At 40.2% G+C, this 22,744-nt stretch overlaps 1 protein-coding gene across 5 annotated transcripts in view; it reads right to left on the bottom strand.

Moving 5' to 3' along the window:
• Nucleotides 1-22,744, bottom strand: part of fgf14 (fibroblast growth factor 14) — a 256,567-nt gene that overhangs the window by 6,000 nt on the left and 227,823 nt on the right. For all 5 annotated transcript variants that reach the window (XM_057852370.1, XM_057852369.1, XM_057852366.1 and 2 more), the window contains one exon: nt 2,074-2,272. In XM_057852370.1, coding sequence (XP_057708353.1) covers nt 2,074-2,272 — 199 coding nt within the window. The remainder of the gene's footprint in view (nt 1-2,073; nt 2,273-22,744) is intronic.

Raw genomic sequence — 22,744 nt, 5'->3', positions numbered from 1 at the left:
CCAGCTTTGTATAGGCTACTGTTCCTATTGTTGAAAGCACAAAAGTGTGTAATCACCAACTAGCACATTGATATTTTGCATTTTGTTTTCTTACTGTACCGAAAATGAACCGAACCGTGACCTCAAAACCGAGGTACGTACCAAACCGAGATTTTTGTGTACCGTTACACCCCTAATTTTGGAACTAATGTACAAAACATTAAAAAAAAAAAAAAAAAAAGGAGGGGGGTGCATCAATAATCGTTTTATAATCGAATCGGAGCCTCTGAATCGTAATCGTAATCGAATCATTAAGTGACCAAAGATTCCCAGGTCTAGTACTATATGAATGGGATACCATTCACGGTGGCCAGACTGCGTGTACACCCCCCTCCCCCCAGTAACACCCCTGACATGGTCTGAGTTTTTCCAGAAAGTGAAGAAAACTAAGCGCCTGCGTCCGAGATATAAATACCTGGATGAGCACTAACTATCTTCTACTTAACCCTGAAAAGACAGAAGTCCTTATAATAGGCCCGAAAAGTGTGAGAGAGACTTTAGCTGCCCAGATAGTCACTCTGGACAATGTAAGTCTAGCCTCCAGCACCACAGTTAAAAACCTAGGAGTTTCATTTGACCCTGACTTATCGTTTAAAGCAGACATTAAACAAACCTGTAGAACGGCTTTCTTTCACCTGCGCAACATCGCCAAAATTAGAAATATTTTATCTAAAAGCGATGCAAAAAAATTAATTCACGCGTTCGTTACATCGAGATTGGATTATTGTAACTCCCGACTTGCAGCTTGTCCTAAAAGCTCTCTAAAAGGTCTTCAGCTAGTCCAAAACGCAGCAGCAAGACTTTTAACAGGAACCAACAGAAGAGAGCACATCACCCCTGTGCTCCAGGCACTTCACTGGCTTCCAGTCGAGTTTAGAATTAAATTTAAAATCCTCCTTCTTACATTTAAGACCATTAATGGGTTGGGGCCATCTTATCTCACCGATGCTCTGGTTCCATACCGCCCCAACAGAACACTCCGATCTCAGAATGCAGGTCTACTGGTAGTTCCCAGAGTTTATAAAAGTACTGTCGGAGCTAGAGCCTTTAGCCACCAAGCCCCTGTTTTATGGAATCAGCTTCCAGCTAGTATTAAAGAAGCCGAGACAGTCTGCACATTTAAGATTAGATTAAAAACGTTCCTATTCGACAAAGCTTATGGTTAGGCTAGTTGAAGTCGGAGTAGACTCACAATTTAGTCTAAGCTGCACTAGAAGCTATAATGCTGGGGGCAGTACAGCCGCTGAGTTCTATCTCCTTTTCTTACTCTACCTACCACTTGTCTTACTTTATTTCTATTTTTCCAATGTTAATATCTAGTTGTCTAATCTCTTCATCACTAGTCACCCGGTGTCCCCTTTCCCCCCTCCCCTATGGGGAGGGGCTATTTTTCAGCTGCAGCCTCCTGACTGTCCGGACCCCTGGCTGGATAGACGTCCTCGCTGCTACCCCCGTCTCATCTGACTAGAGGGACCTCTTCTTGCTCCTTTACTCCACTGTATTTTTACGGACTATAACTTCGCTTGCTAATTCCCATTAGCAGTTCTGGGGTTCCTGTCTATCCGTCCTGGGATTGGATCTCTCCTGACTGTGGTACTCCCCAAGGTTTCTCATTTTTCTCCCAATTGACTCTGGAGTTTTTCCTTGCCGGCATGGAGGGTCTTAGGATAGGGGATACCCAGGACTTGAACTGTATCTATTCATTTTTGTTGCTTCATTTCTAATTGTGTATCATATTGCCTCTGTAAAGCCCTTTGAGACTTCTGTTGTGATTGAGGGCTATACAAATAAAATTGAATTGAATTGAAGGACAAGAATCTTAAATTTAGCCAACGCTCTGTTGCACTACTCAGTTTTAACACTAGACGGAGCTAGTGACTTAAGCAGTGCCTCTCCATGAGCTAAAGGCAAAATCTGGTGAGTTCTTAGCAGGACAAACTGAACTCCACTGAAGCACTCTTCTCGTTATATTTTGAAAGGCTGAAATTTTGTACCAGATCGCAAATAAACCTAATATTTAAATACAAACCGTACCTTCTAATGGCTTGGGCAGGAAGTGAGCGGCTGGTTTGGTTTTCTTCACTCGGTTCCCCTTCATGGCTTGACCCTCCTTATTAAGACCGAGGAACCAGGCCCGACCTGACTCCTGCTGTCGGTATAACATGGACGAGTAGATGACGTAGTAGTTCTCGAACACCGACTCTTTGAATTTGCACTCTGCCGTGAAGAGCTCCTGCAAAGACAGACACACTGAACTCAATTTCCGTGTAACAGCAGGAGATGATCATGACACCCACACAGGGAAAGTTATTTTGCGCCTCCAAGCGAGGTCATCTGGCCCACCGCATCTCAGTCCAGCAAAACAAGTGAACTGTATGTCGCTAAGAAGAAATGCAGCAGTTGCAATTTATCGCCCCTTAAGACAGCTAGGATAGGCTCACCCGCAACCCTAATGAGGACAAGCGCGACACAATAGAAAATGGATGGCTATCGTTCGTTAAAAGCGAACCGCAATTCTCGATCCGAGATGTTTCTTTTGAGTTGAATTCACACAAGAGTTGCTTTCTTCTTAGCAACTTGTTAGCGTAGCCTCGTGGGCCATCGCGCAAATGATGATGGAGCTAACCGAGCGCCTGCTCGGTCCTCCGTCCACGCCTCGACGTGGCAAAGACAAATGAATCCAGAAGGCGCCACTTCTCTTACTCACTGTCGCCCATTCATCTCCAAACAGAAGGGTAATAAAATCGTTTCCACATTGTCCCCGCCCATCCTGCCCAGGCTAAAAATAAAGGGCCGCAATGCGATGTGTTAATCAAGGCACTTTGCGCATCTGTTATGTGAAAGTCACACACTCGAGCTGGCTAAAATACTTATGAAATACTAGAAAATGGATACACAAACATTGCTAGGACAGGGCGAAACCGCAATGGTGAAAATGATCGTTTGTGTCATTTTCAGCCATTTTTAATCAAAATGGGGGTCTGGCTGACTGTGAAAAGAATTGTAAATATCTCAAACACGACAGCAGCACAAACAACTTTTCTTGGTTCCAATTAGGGGTGTGACAAAATATCGAAAAGGTGATATATCGTGATACTTTGTATCCCAAAAGGTAATCGATATGCTTCTGCCAAAAATCGAAATATCGTTTTACAGGGTCCCCCCGGGATTGATAAATCTAAATTCAAGACTTTTAAGACCTTTTTTAATACCATTTCAACTGAAAATACTTTTCTCGCACCCATTATTCAGATAATATTGAATCATATTAAAAAAATAACGCACTGAACATCAAATTTAACCTCAATTACTGTGTTTGACAAAAGAATGCACATTTACTGAAGATACAATTAAAACACATTTAAATATAAAGTCTTTCAGATTTTTTTTTTTTCCCAGGATAAAGCAACTTCAGAAATTACATTTGCAATACAACAGGTTTCCCTTTTAAGAGGACCTAGTCAAGGTGGTAGGTTGGTGATTGTCAAGTTGGTCACCTTAACTGTAAAGTGCTTGGGAAAATCTTGCAATTGGCAGTGAAAGTTTGAAAAACAGCCACTAAATAGCAGTCGTTTACCAATAATTACCACAAAATAAAAAAAAGCTACACATGGCCGTTTCCCTTGGTCATTGTTTTTTTCTAATCACATTACAAGAAGTATACAAAACACATGTTAATCCTTTGTTAGCTATTGAAGACATTTCTTTTAATCAGATAGAGAAAATCCATATTTTTATTCAATCAAGAAAAACATTTAAATATAACAGGAGGTGTTTTACTCTCACCTACATTATAATTTGCCTATCACCATGCCATGTTATTCAGATCAACGTTACCCCGCACTCGTTCCAATTATAGTGTCAACCGTGTTGTGTATCTGAGGGTGATGGTGGATCTACGACTCCGGTTTATCCATGGTAAGGCTAGTGCACCTGCCAATACCCCATTGAACATGGCTAACTCTTGAGTTAAAACTACGAAATTCACATTCATTCGAAAGGCAAACCGTGCAGAAATACATTATTGCATCTAACACATTTTAATTGGAGAAATTGGCAACTTACTTTGAAATGTTAAGCAGGTCCACTGCCTTCGCATGACCCATAAACTGCGACCCAAAGAATCTGGATGCGACTTGGTCGCCGATCCAATACCTCACATGCTGGTCCAACTGTTTGGACTTGGTTGTCTTGTTGAGGCTTTCTTCGAACATAACAACTAAGGCATCTGAGCAGTTCCTTACGTTAGCACACAGTAGGCTACTGTGCAATTGCCTGCTGTCGTGATGTTGATGCTAATGATGCTAACAGCGCGCACGCACGAGGTGCATTATGATTTGTAGTGAAGTGCATCGTAAAAATTCTACGCGTCATCTTCGTTATGGATTAAAAAAAAACAAAAAAACTTCGTCACGGATATAATTTAGGTTGCACTGAGATGTTCTTGAAAATTAAAACCACGGTGAAAAAATTCCAGACTTACGACAGCTAATTTAATACTTTTAGTACCTTTAATAATGGAAAACTAAATTCAATGCTTTTTTTAATACTTTTAATAACCCGCGGGTACCCTGTTTTAAAAAGGTGTCAATGTCAAAAAAAAAAGTACAAATAAAAATGAACCAACAAGTGGCTACCAAAATCTTCCACCATAACAGTGTCTCAATTAACTTTAAAGGCCGAGTTATACTTCCGCGTCAGACCTGCGCCGTCAAGGAAAACCCAAGTTACGACCCTACGCCGTAGCCTGACGCGCGCCTCTCGAATTTTCTAACCTTCGCGTCACGTAGACGTGTATGACGTGGCGAAAACGGACTGTGATTGGTCCGCTCAGACTGTTGTTTCCGGTTTAGCGCGAAATCACCGCCGTTGTAGAATAGAATCAAACATTATTTTCTACACGCAAAAATGGACCAAGTCGACGGGAGTATCATCGAAGAGCAAGTCTCGTCAAGACATTCTTGTGATTGCCAAATGGCAAGGTCGGCGATTGAAAAAAAAAAAAAAAAAAATGGAAGAACCACCGAGACGTGTGTTCGGAATCGAGTAGCCACACGAAGCGGTGACCCAGTCGGCCAAAAACTGCACAGATTTGGTGTCAAAAGAGTTGTTTTTAATTTTCAATAACAGACAGTTCACACACGATACATCATCACTGATTGAGAGTGCCTCGGTGCTTTTTATGATAACGTTAAAATCAAGGCTCCCAACGCAGTTTGGGAAGTTCCATAGACGCCAGAAATCTGCTATGGCTTCCCATTGGCTGGTTGTAGGACACGGCAAACAAATCGGGCTGGAGGGCTTTGCAGACCTTGAACGCAGTGCTCGACGCCAGTTTGAAGCTAGCCGCCACAGCTAGCTCTCTCCACCCGAGTCTAAAACTCTATGTGCGTCATCAAAAGTCGGCCAGACCGCCTCGAAACCGTCTTCTGCGTCGCCTGCCCCTCCAGATTTGTATGTCCAATATTATTTTTTAAGCGCAGCCCATCCCTCCTCCCGCAGCCCAGCAAAGGAGCCCCGACCCCCCACCCCACTCCCGCGGCCGGCAGCCCAGCTTGTTTTCTGTTTATTAGTTGTTTGTAGAATATCCCAGAATGATTTCCTGACCAATGTATCGATATTCGTTGTATCGCCATATCGTCAGGTCATCGTTATCGTGAGCTTTGTATCGCAAATCGTATCGTATCGTGAGGTACCAAGAGGTTCCCTCTCCTAGTTCCAATTGCTACTAGAAAAACACATTAAATAAGCTGTCAGGTCCTCTGATAGTCTGTCTTTATTTTTAATGTATTGACCCACCCTGGTAGAGCTAAAGGTAACTAGTTTGGTTGATTCCAGCACATTCTACAGACGTTATCACATGACTACTCAAGCTCATAACAAAAAGGAAGGATGAGCTAACTTCGGCAGCCATTGCTTGCTGTTTTGTCTCGCTGTTTGTGCCTCGAAACCATTGCTTGTAAGTTAGATTCTTCTTTTGTTTTATGTACATGAACATTGTGTTGCACATTTTGTTGTGTATATTTCCTTTGTATACATTCACTCAAACGTAGTTGCAATGTTGCATTGCTGCAAGATGGACTTACCTATTACAGAATGTATTATCTTTCGTATGTAAAGTGGTATGAAAAAGTATCTGAACCTTTTGGAATTTCTCACATTTCTGGATAAAATCACCATCAATCAAATGTGATCCGATCTTTGTCAAAACCGCACAGATGAAAACACAGTGTCTGCTTTAACTAAAACCACCCAAACATTTATAGCTTTTCATATTTTAATGAGGATAGTATGCAAACAATGACAGAAGGGGGAAAAATATGTAAGTGAACCATCACATGTGATATTTTGTGGCTCCCCTTTGGCAGCAATAACTTGTACCAGACACTTCCAGATCAGTCTGGCACATCCACCAGGACTAATCTTGGCCCATTGTTCTCTACAAAACTGCCGTAGTTCAGTCAGATTCCTACGAGGTCTGGCATGAATCGCTCTCTTGGGGTTCAAGTCTGGAATTTGACTTGGCCACTTCAGAATGTGTATTTTGTTCTTCTGAAACCATTCTGAAGTTGATCTACTTCTGTATTTTGGATCATTGTCTTGTTTCAGCATCCATCCTCTTTTTCGCTTCAACTGTCTGACAGGCGGCCTCAGGCTTTCCTGCAAAACATCCTGATAAACTTTTGAATTCATTCTTCCATGAATGATTGCAAGTTGTCCAGGCCCTGAGGTAGCAAAACAGCCCCAAATCATGATGCTCCCTCCATGATGGGGATGAGGTGTTGATGTTGGTGAGCTGTTCCATTTTTCCTCCACACATGACGTTGTGTGTTACTCCCAAACAATTAAACTTTGGTTTCATCAGTCCACAAAATATTTTGCCAAAACATCTGTGGAGTGCCAAGTGCCTTTTTGCAACTGTTATAGTTGAGATATTGGACTGTGCCAGTGATTTCTGTAAGTCTTTAGTAGACTCTCTAGGGTTTTGTTTTACCTCTCTGAGTATTCTGCGCTGAATTCTTGGCATCATCTTTGGTGGACGGCCACTTCTTGGGAGGGAAGCAACAGTGCCAAATTCTCTCCATTTGTAGACAACTTCTCTGACTGTCGATTGATGAACATCCAGACTTTTAGAGATGGTTTTGTATCCTTTCCCAGCTTTATACGAATAAACAATCCTTGGTCTTAAGACAGCTCCTTTGACCGAGCCATGATGCACATCAGACAATGCTTCTCAACAAGACAATTCTTACCAGGTGTGTGTTTTATAGTAGGCATGGCAGCTTTAAAACACTCAACAGTGATTGGGCACACACCTGACATAAAGTGCATGTGACACGAAAAAGCATGTTTGTTTCATAATACACGCGGTATTTTATGCTCCTGAATGATATGGACCGCTTGGCTGTGTGTGGAAGCGATCGCTATATTTATTTAGTTTTTTGAATCCCGCGCCATGAAAATGAGTGACTTCCGGCTTCGGTCTTGCATTGAGAAGGAGGGCGCTGTGACCTGTACGGATGAAGGCATCCTCTTCACTATACAGCCGTACTGTTGTGAATGAGGACTAAGGATTCAGCTGATTTTGCGGATTAATACGTTCATTTTTCGCATCATGCCAGCCAAACGACTGTAGAAAAATCTTGCTGTATGATGGAGAGGGGTGTGCGCCTTTTTGGAGTTTAAAGGTTCCCATTCACCGTGGATATTGGCCAAAACAAGCCCTACTACTGTGGGATCATTGGACACCGGCGGCTTGTCGCACATCCACGTGCCAGGAGAGCACTATATTCTGCTTATTGTGCTCATGTGCCCGGTTTTCTGTCCAATTTTCCGACCGAACAGAAATTGCAACTTTGAGTTAGAAATAGCCGCGAATACAGCGATAACAAAGGAAACACTACAAACTTTCTTTAAATTAAGGACTACTTACGTTTGATCATTGATAGGCATGTAAAAAGCTCTCCTCATGCACTTTAGCTGCACGTTAGCTGCACAACAACTGCAGCCGCCCTACTTCGGGGAACGAGCTGTAAATTGCTCTCCGGCGAAGACAATCTACAACCCAGTCGTCATGTGAAATGATCCGGGCTAGTTATGTGTGATTTTCCGCTTCGAAGACTTTGAAACATCAACCTCTTGGTTTGTTTACATTATCCGAAGCCGGGGAAGGGAAATTACATATTTCCGATTTAGGTGTCATAAAATATCGTTCAGGAGGTGCGACAGTAAAGGTGAAGTCGACAGTTTTGACCATTATGGAGTAATTTTGCCATGTCATCCTGAATAAATGCATTTTTATTATTTCATATTCCATTTAGCACAAGACTGTTATTTGTCATGACCATGACATTTATTTAGCAATTGGGGAAAATACTTGGATAAAAAGAATATCCCGTAAAAATATTGGAGTAGAGAGACTGAAACAATGACATTTTGCGGCTCTCTTCGTCACGTTTTCCTCGTTCTGAATAATTCCCCCTCAACGGGCTGCATAGTAAAACCGATGATCCCAGTCTCCCGCTGACGTCATCCACCTGTTGGGGACGCTAGAGCCCTATAATGGTAAGCGTGGCTAACCGGCAGATTAAAAGACTAATTTCTCGTCATCTGCGCTTTGCTAATAATTCAGATAATAATGCTATTTAAGACATTTTCTCTCCTGTCGTATGCTCTTTGAATTGTTTGGTAAAAATTGGTTTCAATTGCTCTTTATGTCTCCTTAGGCAGAGGGTTCACTTTAGGGCTGCAGCTATCGATTATTTTAGTAGTCGATTAATCGATGAACTAGTCGGTTCGAATAATCGAGTAATCGGAAAAGGAATATGAAAAATTAAAATACCTGAGCTGAGCTTCAAATTGTACTAAAAAAAAATGAGGATCTATGTACAAAAAAAGAACAAGTGGATAACTCAAATGGAAAAAGTCCGCTTGCTTAAATGCTATAGAATGCTAACTTTTTTTTTTTCCCCAATGCGCTTAACAAAAGGTTCGGACTCATATTCCCACAAAAAAATGGCTAAATATACATATAAACTAAATTACAAATGCATTAAAAAACTTTAGCCCAAAGAAAAACTTAGCTTACGTGGGTCTTAACAGGGAGCAGTTGGATTCAGCCATGTGAAATGAGGCAGACCAGAGGCCAATGTATCCACCCTAATCAATAAACTAAATGTAAAAACTTCCAAAATAAAACATTACGCCACTTTAATCAAACAAATACTCGAGGCAACAAAATTTAATTTGAATATTTTAGGGCTGTCAAACGATTAAAATTTTTGATCTAGTTAATTACAGCTTAAAAATGAATTAATTGTAATTAATCGCAATTAATCGCAATTCAAACCATCTATAAAATATGCCATATTTTTCTGTAAATTATTGTTGGAATGGAAAGATAAGACACAAGATGGATATATACAATACATTCAACATACGGTACATAAGGACTGTATTTGTTTATTATAACAATAAATCAACAAGATGGCATTAATATTCTTAACATTCTGTTAAAGCGATCCATGGATAGAAAGACTTGTAGTTCTTAAGAAAAAAATGTTAGTACAAGTTATAGAAATTTTACATTAAAACCCCTCTTAGTGTTTTTGTTTTAATAAAATTTGTAAAATTTTCAATAAAAAAATAAACTAGTAGCCCGCCATTGTTGATGTCAATAATTACTTACACAATGCTCATGGGTGCTAAAGCCTATAAAATCAGTCGCACCCAAGCGCCAGCAGAGGGCGGCAAAACTCCATAAAACACAACAAGTGAACGTTTCACTGTACTGTCATTTAAATCTGTCTGAGCGGGGCATCTGCGTTAATTGCGTGAAATATTTTAACGTGATTAATTTAAAAAATTAATTAACGCCCGTTAACGCGATAATTTTGACAGCCCTAGAATATTTATTTCTAATCGAATACTCGAGTTAATCGATTAATCGTTGCAGCACTAGTTCACTTACTTGTTTTTTCCCCTTCTGTCATTGTTTGCATGCATGCTATCCTCATTAAAATATGAAAACCTATTAATGTGTGGGTGGTTTTAGTTAAAGCAGACACTGTTCATACATCTGTGTGATTGTGACAAAAATCAGATCACATTTGATGGGGATTTTATGCAGAAATGTGAGAAATTCCAAAAATTTCAGATACTTTTTATTCTCTGCTAATTTGGTTCAGGGAATGGTGTTTTAGCAATTGTGGAAAAACTCTTAACGTCCATGTAGCCTTTTAAAATGACTTAATTTCTTTGGGGAGAGTGACAGAACGTTTAGACACCTTTTATGTGTTTGGTTCTCCGAGCACTTAAGTGTTCGCTAAAGTCTCCCTGAAGAGTGACACCCTTATACTAGCCCAGGCAGCTTGGCTGACTCATTCGACACATTGACAAAAGTGAAAAAATGTCTCTTGGCGACTCGGAGTGGTAAGAATATCAGGTCAAATATGCGCGTTTTGTTCTGGGTGAGTGCAACAGCTCATAGGATGAATCATATCTTGAAGCAGTAGCAGAACAAAGTCTGTATGACTTAACAGCAGCATCTAAACGCCATTGCTACCTGCTTTAAACTTTTAAACAGGTGAGTCAAATGTACAGGGGTTCCCATTTGGCCCGCAAGTTTGTCGCTCATTCATGCTGTAACCGCCACATTGTCTATGTTGTCATTGCTACGCATTTACCGTATTTTTCGGACTATAAGTCGCACCCGAGTATAAGTCGCACCAGCCATAAAATGCCCAACGAAGAGGAAAAAAACATATATAAGTAGAGATGTCCCGATCGATCATGTCATTTTCAAAGTATCGGAATCGGCAAAAAAATATCGGCCATGCCTTTTTTTAAAATATATTTTTTAATTAAATTGTTTTCTAAATGTATTTAACGTTACAGATATAATATGTTACACTCATCGAGAGTCTTTAGTTTAGGCTTAAGGTAGGGTTATCAAATTTATCCCGATAACGGCGGTAATTAATAAAAAAAAAAAAAGTATCACGTTAAAATATTTAACGCGATTAACGCATGCGCTGCACGACCCACTAACGCATTGTCGCGCTCAATCTGTAATGGCGCCGTTTTACCCATTTAGAGAGATAAAAGGGAGCGTAAAATGAGTAGAGTGAATTTTGGCAGCCTTTTTTTAATAGGCTAAAGCCTTACAATCCCTCTCCCTACGATTAGAAATATCATGGGAAGCAATGTGGGGAAGCAAGGTAGCAATTGATCTTTTTCTTAACACCTTATGTTATTTCCCAACGCAAAGATATATCAATCGGTAGCACTACGCAGTCATGGTTCCACTTCCCATCATGCATTTGGGCATGCTACAGTATCATTTACTTAAAGCTCAACAAATACACTAGATGGCAATATTTAGTCACAATATACAAAGTCACAAGTCTTTCTATCCATGGATCCCTCTCACAAAAAGAATGTTAATAATGTAAATGCCATCTTGAGGATTTATTGTCATAAACAAACAAACAAATACAGTACTTATGTACTATATGTAAAATGTATACATTCGTCCGAGTTTTATTCATTTTTTTCTTAATGCATTGCCAAAATGTATATAATCGGGAAAAATTATCAGGAATGATTAGAATTGAATCGGGAGCACAACAAACATGATCGGAACAACCCTATATATAAGTCGTATGCTCAATTTCTCCCAGAAAATGATTGCAATTACAAATGCTTTGGTAGTATTTTTTTTTTTTTTTTTGCTTGCAATGAAAAAACACAAAAGAGAATGAAAAAAAAATTCAATCATTATCATTTCAAAAAACTCCAAAAATGGGCCAGACAAAAGTATTGGCACCCTCAGCCTATTACTTAATAGCACAACCTTTAGACAAAATAACTGCAAACAACTGCTTCCAGTATCCATCAATGAGTGTTTTACAATTCTCTGCTGGAATTTTAGACCATTCTTCTTTGGCTACCAGCTCCAGGTCTCTGAGATTTGAAGGGTGCCATTCTTTGGTCTTCTTTCTTTTCTCCATGCTCAATGTTGTATACACAAGGTCACAGGACAGAGGTTGAGTCAACTTGAATCCATTTTAACTGGCTGCAAGTGTGATTTCGTTATTGCCACCGCCTGTTATGTGCCACATGTAAGTAACAGGTGCTTTTAATTACACAAATTAGAGAAGTCTCACATGATTTTTCAAAGGGTGCCAATACTTTTGTCCGGCACATTTTTGGAGTATTGTGTAAAATGATAATGATTTAATCATTTTTATCCATTCTCTTTTTTGTTTTTTCATTGCAAGCAAAATAAATGAAGATATTACTACCAAAGCATTTGTAATTGCGTACCGCATGCATGCTATTTTTAGACTGTGACGTCGCATCGTAAAGCGGAAGTAAAGCCGAAGTGGGACATTATAGACCCGCCCTCGCATAGACACAACGCAATTAGTGCTACTTTTCGCCGGTAATCTTTCAAAAACGAACATGCCGATCACGCATTGCTTTTTTGGAACTTGTAGAAACGACTCTAGAGATTACGACACATGAAGGATGTTTTCTTCATACGTTTCTGGAAACCAAAAACTCGGGAGGAAAAAATGTGAAGACCGAATCAACTTACGCGGACTTTAACACCAGCTCGGTGAATCCATTCACATTTCATATGCATTAAACATTATGTTGGGTTGTCATGGTCTTTCAGAGGACAAAGAGGTAAGCCATTTTTATATTTTTAACTTATTTTTTTAGCGTAACGTTGTGCCGTACTGCTTCTGTCTGACAATGAATGACCTGAAAAGAATTACAATGGTATCTGACTGCCACTGTTATCGTTTCTGATATATATATATATATATTTTAATTATTAAATTTATTAGGATCATGGAAGCTTCCACTTGGGGAAAATATATACATACAGTATATCCTGTATATACATAATATAATAAAAATATACAGTACTGAACATATATATATATATATATATATATATATATATATATTTTTTTTTTTTTAATTAAATTTATTAGGATCATGGAAGCTTCCACTTGGGAAAAATATATACATACAGTATATCCTGTATATACATAATATAATAAAAATATACAGTACTGTATATATACAGTATATATACTGTGTATATATATATATATATATATATATATATATATATATACACATACATATATATACATACACATACATACATATACATATACATACATATACATATATACATATACATATATACATATATATATATATTAGGGCTGTCAAACGATTAAAATTTTAATCGAGTTAATTACAGCTTAAGAATTAATTAAACGTAATTAATCGCAGTTCAAACCATCTATAAAATATTCCATATTTTTCTGTAAATTATTGTTGGAATGAAAAGATAAGACACAAGACGGCTATATACATTCAACATACGGTACATAAGTATTAATATTAATATTCTCTTAAGGCGATCCATGTATAGAAAAACTTATCGTTCTTAAAAGATAAATGTTAGTACAAGTTATAGAAATTTTATATTAAAACCCCTCTTAATGTTTTCGTTTTATTAAAATTTGGAAAATTTTCAATCAAAAAATAAACTAGTAGCTCACCATGGTTGATGTCATTACACTATGCTCACTCCCCAAACCCATAAAATCATTTGGACCTAAGCGCCAGCAGAGGGCGCCAAACAACAAAAAACAAGTAACAAGTAACAAGCGGACATTACACTGCTGTCATTTTAATCTGAGCGGGGCATATGTGTTAATTGCATCAAATATTTTAACGTGATTAATTAAAACAATTAATTACCACCCGTTAACGCGATAATTTTGACAGCCGTAATATATATATAGTATATAAAACAACTTTAGTAAGGGGGAGAGTGTAAATAAATTATAGAATTAAGATTTGTTATCAATGAAAAAATTAAGTGTTCGTTGGCTGTCACTGAGTAGCGTTTGCGACCGCTACTCAAAGCTAACTAAATTACCCCCAAGAAAGGTCACAGACATAAGACAACCAGAGGATTTATTAGAAAGACATGGCTGATGGTAAAGGATAGCTTGTTGAAACAGGAGAATGTCATTGTAAGTCACGTCGATAAAAAAAGCTAAGGCTATGCTTAGGTCGGCTCGTTTTTTTCGTCTTTTTCAGCCTTCGACACTCAAGCCATCTCTTTAACTGAACATTTTTTATGTTCTTCCACAACTTTTCCAGTGAATTTGGCATCAGGCAGATCGTTTTCGGAGAGAATTGGTAGGTTTAGCTCTGTAAACATCTCCTCCGTACACAATTTCCATATTCATTTCCTATTAGGGACGAACGGTGGCTTGTCTCTACTTAGCAACAGTAGCTAATGTCATGAATATTAATGAGCGGAAGTGACGTGTTGCTTGCGTTACGCCATTGCAATAATTTTCTGGGAGAAATTGAGCATTATCAGACAGAATTTTAGGGGTGCCAATACTTTTGGACAGCACTGTAAGTGTGGATATGCTGACATCCTATTCTATGCTGCCTGGTCGCTAATCCTGGCACTGACAATCTCTCAACTTGAGTGTGGCTAACTGCATTTAGTCATGAATTAACCCACTCAGACATGTGATAGTCCTGCAGAAAAGTGGAAATGAAGCACGGGGGCCGCCCCAGGGTCCCGGGAGCGCTGCAGCCAATCAGGGGGTGAGCAAGCGTGCCCCATCCCTCCTCTGGCAGCTCCAGGAAACGGACCACCGGCATCTCCCTGGGACCCAGGGTGGTCCCCCGGACCATCCGCGCCCCCATTAACCGGCACTCAGGGAAGGGATGAGTAGACACACCACCGCAACCCAAAGCTCGTCCACACCACCACCCTCTTACCGGGCTCTCCAGCCACTGCCACAACACCCCAACCAACAACAACAATGACAATTATTCACGGTAGGTGCGCCGCATTTGCGCATTACACCGATGAAATTCATCTCAAATGGACATCAGAAGGCTTCAATGGCGTTATTCAAAGACGGCCAATCTTTCCAATGTAAAGCGACGCCTTTGATGGAAGATTGCATAATAACTCTCAAAAACATGCTAGCCTTCTTCGTGAACGCGCATCTTTTCACCATTCAACTCTCAAGCTGTTGTGTCGACTCACCCGCGAAGTGGGGGAGGGGGCTCGTGTCATGTTTGAAAAAAAAAACACATTTTTATGCTCGCAGCCTTTCTGAAGCTCTCACACTCTTATTGATTATTTGCATCTCATGGGGGGGGGGACTTTCATAAAACGTTTCAATTCTGCCATGGAAACAGAAAAAAAAAGAACTCCTGTGGAGAAAGGGGTGGGGGGAACTCGAGTTATTACACATAGGCAGACGAGTGGAGAACTGTGGGCATTTCTGTCACTGTGAAAGAATCCCCATCCTTCACACCCACCCACACTCGAATCCAAGCGGCTGAGAACAGCATGAACGAGACAGCAAAATAACACAAAGCCGCTGAAAGATTAAAGCCGCGGTAAACCAAAACAACTCTTGTAGCAGCAAAAGATGCACATAAATTAATCTTGATGCTCCATAAGTGAAATATAAACGGATTGTGTACGTGAGTAAAATTGAGCAGGAGTAAATCATTGTTATACAATTTACACATACAGATACAGTGGTACCTCTACTTATGGAATTAATTGGCTCTGGAAGTAGTTTCGTAAACTGAAAATTCCCTAAGAAGAGAGGCATTTTCCATGTAAATGCCCTAATTTGTTCCAAGCCCCCCAAAATTTAGACAAAAATCTTTTATAAAGCATAACAATTAGGGCTGTCAAAAATATCATGTTAACAGGCGGTAATTTTTTTTTATTTTTTTTATTAATCATGTTAAAATATTTGATGCAATTAACGCACATGCCCCGCTCAAACAGATTAAACTGACAGTACAGTGTATGTCCGCTTGTTACTTGCTTTTTGGTGTTTGGCGCCCTCTGCTGGCGCTTGGGTCCAACTGATTTAATGGGTTAGTACTAGGGTTGTTCCGATCATGTTTTTTTGCTCCCGAGCCGATCCCGATCGTTTTAGCTTGCGTATCTGCCGATCCCGATATTTCCCGATCCGATTGCTTTTTTTGCTCCCGATTCAATTCCAATCATTCCCGATAATTTTTCCCTATCATATACATTTTGGCAATGCATTAAGAAAAAAATGAATAAAACTCGGACGAATATATACATTCAACATACAGTACAAAAGTATTGTATTTGTTTATTATGACAATAAATCCTCAAGATGGCATTTAAATTATTAACATTCTTTCTATGAGAGGGATCCACGGATAGAAAGACTTGTGACTTTGTATATTGTGACTAAATATTGCCATCTAGTGTATTTGTTGAGCTTTCAGTAAATGATACTGTAGCCATGCCTAAATGCATGATGGAAAGTGGAACCATGACTGTGCGTAGTGCTACCAATTGATATATTCTCTGCATTGGGAAATAACATAAGGTGTTAAGAAAAAGATCAATTGCTACCTTGCTTCCCCACATTGCTTCCCATGATATTTCTAATCGTAGGGAGAGGGATTGTAAAGCTTTAGCCAATTAAAAAAAGGCTCCAAAGGCTACCAAAATTCACTCTACTCATTTTACGCTACCTTTTATCTCTCTATATAGGTAAAATGGCGCCATTACAGATTGAGCGCAACAATGCGTGAGTGGGTCGTGCAGCACATGCATTAATTGCGTTAAATATTTTAACATGATACATTTTTTAAAAAAATTATTACCGCCGTTATCGGGATAAATTTGATAACCCTACCTTAAGCCTGAACTAACGACTCTGGATGAGTGTAACATATTATGTCTGTAATGTTGAATACAATTAGAAAACAATTTAATTAAAATATATATATATATTTTAAAAAGGCATGGCCGATAGTTTTTTTGCCGATTCCGATACTTTGAAAATGACATGATCGGACCCGATCGATCGGGACATCTCTAATAGGTACAAATCGCAATAATAATAATAGTAATAAAATATGTACCGATTCGGATTCTAATGTGGCGGTTGTGTTTTGCATGCTGCTCCATCCTGTCAGCCGCGGGGACGTGCGTCGACATGCTATGGAAGGTAAAGAAGGGGGCTTTTTGGGGCACTCTCAGTGAAAATGTCTAAGCTCCCTGTACCCATCAGGGCATTAGTGGAACATGCATGGAGTAGAAAGTGATCCTCTAACTTAAATACATGTGGGCTCTAATAAACCACAATTGTTCTCTTGTACTAAAATATGTTGTTAGAAACACATAAAATGTTAAATCAATGGCAATATTTTATCAAATTTAGTCCATATTTTGACCGTTAGTTGGCGCCATGGTTTGCGGGCTCGCAGTGATGACGTCATTGGGATCTTTCCAAATGTGTAGCGTGTTCAACAATTGCTTATTGCTGCCTAAACTCGCGAAGTAAAATGCCACGATGTGCTGCTTTTGGATGCAATTTCCAGTCAAATGTAAACAAGGGGAGTGAAGTGAGTGGTCAAGGTGGAATTATTATTTTTAGTCAATAAATGTGCATAAGTGGAATCTTCTCCCCCTTTTTGGTCCCTGTATGCACGTATCCTACCCACCACGCGTTACAACTGGCGCCCAAACAAATTTCCTGGATCCTCAGTCACGTAAGGGATCCGTCTATTTTCTGGATCCGATGGTCCCACCGTGTCTGCAATTTTGGTTTCGGATCTGTCCATTTTTTTGATTCGTCAGTCCCACAGCGGCTTTTCGGATCAGTCTATTTTGTGGAATCGACGGCCTGATCAATGCTGCAACATTGCCATGGGATCGGTCTAATTCCTGGATCTTCGAGTGAGTAAAAAAATGTGGATTTGGATCACTATTGCTATCTTTTTTGTTGACTATCCTTCGTGGGAGTTTTCCCCAAATCATACTAAATAATTAAAGCACTATGGCACGCTACAGTGACGACAGTGACTCTGACGTGGACCTTACAACAATGTTGGAGTTCGTCAAGGAACGCGTGTTTGCATACTACTGAGCTCCCGAGTGAAGAGTGGTCAAGGTGGAAATATTATTTTTTGGGAATAAATGTGCATAAGTAGAAGCTTCTCCCCTTTTTGGTACTTTTATACATGTATCCTAGCTACCATGCGCTACAATGTACAAGACATGGATTACACAAGGTGTGCTCTTTGGCCTGTACTGTATGTAAAACACACGACAGCTCTGGATGCTAACAATCTACATAATTATATTGGGATAAGTTTGAAAACGCAATATGTTTACTTTGAATAACTGCTAATAAAACCGGAAAGCTTACACTCTCGCTCCTAACCGGAGTTCCCAACAGCACTCTCTCGCATCACCAGTTTTGCCCAACTTTTGTTTTATCAGGTATTTGCTGCACCCATTTTTCCCTGAAGCTCGTCTTGTGAACGACCGACAGTGCTGTCCTGTTCTTCGCTTTTCAGATCTGGTTCAAATAGGAAGGGTAGAACTGACGACATGTTGGGAAAGCTAACAAGTGACACGCTGGAATTTCGGCAACGGGACCGGTGACGTCACGCACTGCAACGTAACAAGTATAGCGATCTATCTCTTAAAATAATTTTACAAACTTTATTAAAACAAAAACATTAAGAGGGGTTTTAATATCAAATTATTTTAAGTCATACTAACATTTATCTTTTAAGAATTACTTGTCTTAAAAATAGAGGATCCCTTTAACACTATCGATTTCGTATAGTGCCTTTAGAGGTGGAAATGTTGTCCATGTGACGGTCCAGGGAAAAAACAACTTTGTTACACTCCTAACTGATCCACAGACACAGGTGACAAGCACTGGCAGTCTTCGACTGCGCTTTCGTATTTGTGGCTCTCGGTGTAAACACTCCCAGCTCGCTATTTATGACCCTCGTTCCGCCCTAATTGCCTTCCCATAGCATGAATGTCAAGCACCGTGCAAATACAAATTGTACACTTGTCGCCTCAAGAGCAGCGTTAATCTGGGAGCGAGTCGCAGCAGTCTGCGGTAGCTTGTGAAGCAGCAAGTTGTCTCCAGACAATAATTGAATGTGTGACACCCATAAGCATACACTCACATTTATTTATATTTAGTAGGATTGTGTATGAAAACAATTGCGCTCTATTACAGTATATATAAACTGATCATTTGGATGGATGGTTAATTGTGTCTATTCATCAGGAGGAATTGTATGCAAACAATAGGGGTTGTCTGAATTAGTGATTTTGTTATAGTGTTGATTGTAATATTAGATTAGTTCTAACTACCCGAGACAAATTCCATGAGTGTTCTAACATTCTTGGTCAATAAAATTCTGTATTTAATTCCCTTGTTTCTTTCCTTTAAAACAGGGCTAAAAACACTACTGTTTATCTACTAAAACTACTACAGGTTATCTCTATGTAGTCTAGGGGCTGGAACCTCTGAGTACCTCACGATACGATACGATACGATTTGCAATACAAGGCCACGATAACGATGATCTCATGATATGGCGATACAACAATTATCGATACATTGTTCCCCCAATAGCAAGTGACAGTGCTCCGGATCCGGCGTCAGCTCGCCAGATCCACAAAGCAATCACGCCAGCTGAAAGTCAGTGCCAGATGCGGCCGGGATCATCAATCTGACAGTCCAAATGATAGGTTACACACTGTAACAGGGCGGACCGTGCAGACCAGACGCACTAAAAATCAAGAAATTTAACGGTGGACGTGTGACGTCACAACAGCGCGCACCCTGAAGGCGGGCATCTGCTGCCACACTAGAGGGGAACACGCAGGATTCAAAACTCGTCAACTCCGCTTCAAAAAATGTTTATCGTAAGTGCTTTAGTAAAAGTCATAATATCGTTTGAAGTCACTGCTTGACTGCTAAACAAGTTATTGAATCGAGTGTTAATAAAATGGCCAGTGCTTTCAAGTGATCTGCAATGTCTGCGAGTTATTCAAAATTTGTTGTATAACAACATATAGAGTGGGGCAAATAAGTATTTAGTCAACCACTAATTGTGCAAGTTCTCCCACTTGAAAATATTAGAGAGGCCTGTAATTGTCAACATGGGTAAACCTCAACCATGAGAGACAGAATGTAGGGAAAAAACATCAGAAAATCACATTGTTTGATTTTTAAAGAATTTATTTGCAAATCATGGTGGAAAATATGTATTTGGTCAATACCAAAAGTTCATCTCAATCCTTTGTTATGTACTCTTTGTTGGCAAATATGGAGGCCAAACGTTTTCTGTAACTCTTCACAAGCTTTTCACACACTTTTGCTAGTATTTTGGACCATACCTCCATGCAGATCTCCTCTAGAGCAGTGATGTTTTGGGGCTGTCGTTGGGCAACACGGACTTTCAACTCCCTCCACAGATTTTCTATGAGGTTGAGACTTGGAGACTGGCTAGGCCACTCCAGGACCTTGAAATGCTTCTTACGAAGCCACTCCTTTGTTGCCCTGGCTGTGTGTTTGGGATCATTGTCATGCTGAAAGACCCTGCCACATCTCATCTTCAATGCCCTTGCTGATGGAAGGAGATTTTCACTCTAAATCTCTCGATACATGGCCCCATTCATTCTTTCTTTACACAGATCATGATCAGATGTAAACCAGCAATCATCATCGTACTCTAGAGTTAGTTATGGTGTGCCGCAAGGATCTGTCCTCGGGCCCATCTTGTTTACGCTGTATATGCTTCCTCTAGGTAACATCATCAGAAAACATAGCATTAACTTTCATTGTTACGCTGACGACACACAACTGTATTTATCAATTAAACCTGAGCAGGTCAGGCAAGTAGAAAAACTAAGCGCCTGCGTCCGAGATATAAATACCTGGATGAGCACTAACTATCTTCTACTTAACCCTGAAAAGACAGAAGTCCTTATAATAGGCTCGAAAAGTGTTAGAGACTCTTTATCTGCCCAGATAGTCACTCTGGACAATGTAAGTGTAGCCTCCAGCGCCACAGTTAAAAACCTAGGAATTTTATTTGACCCTGACTTATCGTTTAAAGCACACATTAAACAAACCTGTAGAACGGCTTTCTTTCACCTGCGCAACATCGCCAAAATTAGAAATATTTTATCTAAAAGCGATGCAGAAAAATTAATTCACGCGTTCGTTACATCGAGATTGGATTACTGTAACTCCCTACTTGCAGCTTGTCCTAAAAGCTCTCTAAAAGGTCTTCAGCTAGTCCAAAACGCAGCAGCAAGACTTTTAACAGGAACCAATAGAAGAGAGCACATCACCCCTGTGCTCCAGGCACTTCACTGGCTTCCAGTCGAGTTTAGAATTAAATCTAAAATACTCCTTCTTACATTTAAGACCATTAATGGGTTGGGGCCATCTTATCTCACTGATGCTCTGGTTCCATACCGCCCCAACAGAACAAACAGAACACTCCGATCTCAGAATGCAGGTCTACTGGTAGTTCCCAGGGTTCATAAAAGTACTGTCGGAGCTAGAGCCTTTAGCCACCAAGCCCCTGTTTTATGGAATCAGCTTCCAGCTAGTATTAAAGAAGCCGAGACAGTTTGCACATTTAAGATTAGATTAAAAACGTTCCTATTCGACAAAGCTTATAGTTAGGCTAGTTGAAGTCGGAATAGACTCACAGTTTAAGTTGCACTAGAAGCTATAATGCTGGGGGGCAGTACAGCCGCTGAGTTCTATCTCCTTTTCTTACTCTACCTACCACTTGTCTTACTTTATTTCTATTTTCCAATGTTAATATCTAGTTGTCTAGTCTCTTCATCACTAGTCACCCGGTGTCCCCTTTCCCCCCTCCCCTCTGGGGAGGGGCTATTTTTCAGCTGCAGCCTCCTGACTGTCCGGACCCCTGGCTGGATAGACGTCCTCGCTGCTACCCCCGTCTCATCTGACTAGAGGGACCTCTTCTTGCTCCTTTACTCCACTGTATTTTTACGGACTATAATTTCGCTTGCTAATTTCCATTAGCCGTTCTGGGGTTCCTGTCTATCCGTCCTGGGAGTGGATCTCTCCTGACTGTGGTACTCCCCAAGGTTTCTCATTTTTCTCCCAATTGACTCTGGAGTTTTTGGAGTTTTTCCTTGCCGGCATGGAGGGTCTTAAGGATAGGGGATACCCAGGACTTGAACTGTATCTATTCATCTTTGTTGCTTCATTTCTAATTGTGTATCATATTGCCTCTGTAAAGTCCTTTGAGACCTCTGTTGTGATTGAGGGCTATACAAATAAAATTGAATTGAATTGAATTGAATAGATCAGCCATCCTGGTCCATTTGCAGAAAAACAGCCCCAAAGCATGATGTTTCCACCCCTAGGCTTCACAGTGGGTATGGTGCAATTCAGTATTCTTTTTCCCCCAAACACGAGAACCTGTTTTTCTACCAAAAAGTTCTATTTTGGTTTCATCTGACCATAATACATTCTCCCAGTCCTCTTCTGGATCATCCAAATGCTCTCTAGCGAACCGCAGACGGGCCTGGACGTGTACTTTCTTCAGCAGGGGGACACGTCTGGCAGTGCAGGATTGGAATCCCAGGCGGCATATTGTGTTACTGATAGTAGCCTTTGTTACTGTGGTCCCAGCTCTCTGTAGGTCATTCTCTAGGTCCCCCCGTGTGGTTCTGGGATTTTTGCTCACCGTTCTTGTTATCATTTTGTCGTCACGGGGTGAGGAGGGAGTTGAAAGTCCATGTTGCCCAACGACAGCCCCAAAACAT

Source organism: Corythoichthys intestinalis, chromosome 12 (assembly GCF_030265065.1).
Source record: "Corythoichthys intestinalis isolate RoL2023-P3 chromosome 12, ASM3026506v1, whole genome shotgun sequence".
NCBI classification, from domain to species: Eukaryota; Metazoa; Chordata; class Actinopteri; order Syngnathiformes; family Syngnathidae; genus Corythoichthys; species Corythoichthys intestinalis.
This window is presented reverse-complemented; position numbering and strand designations above follow the sequence as displayed.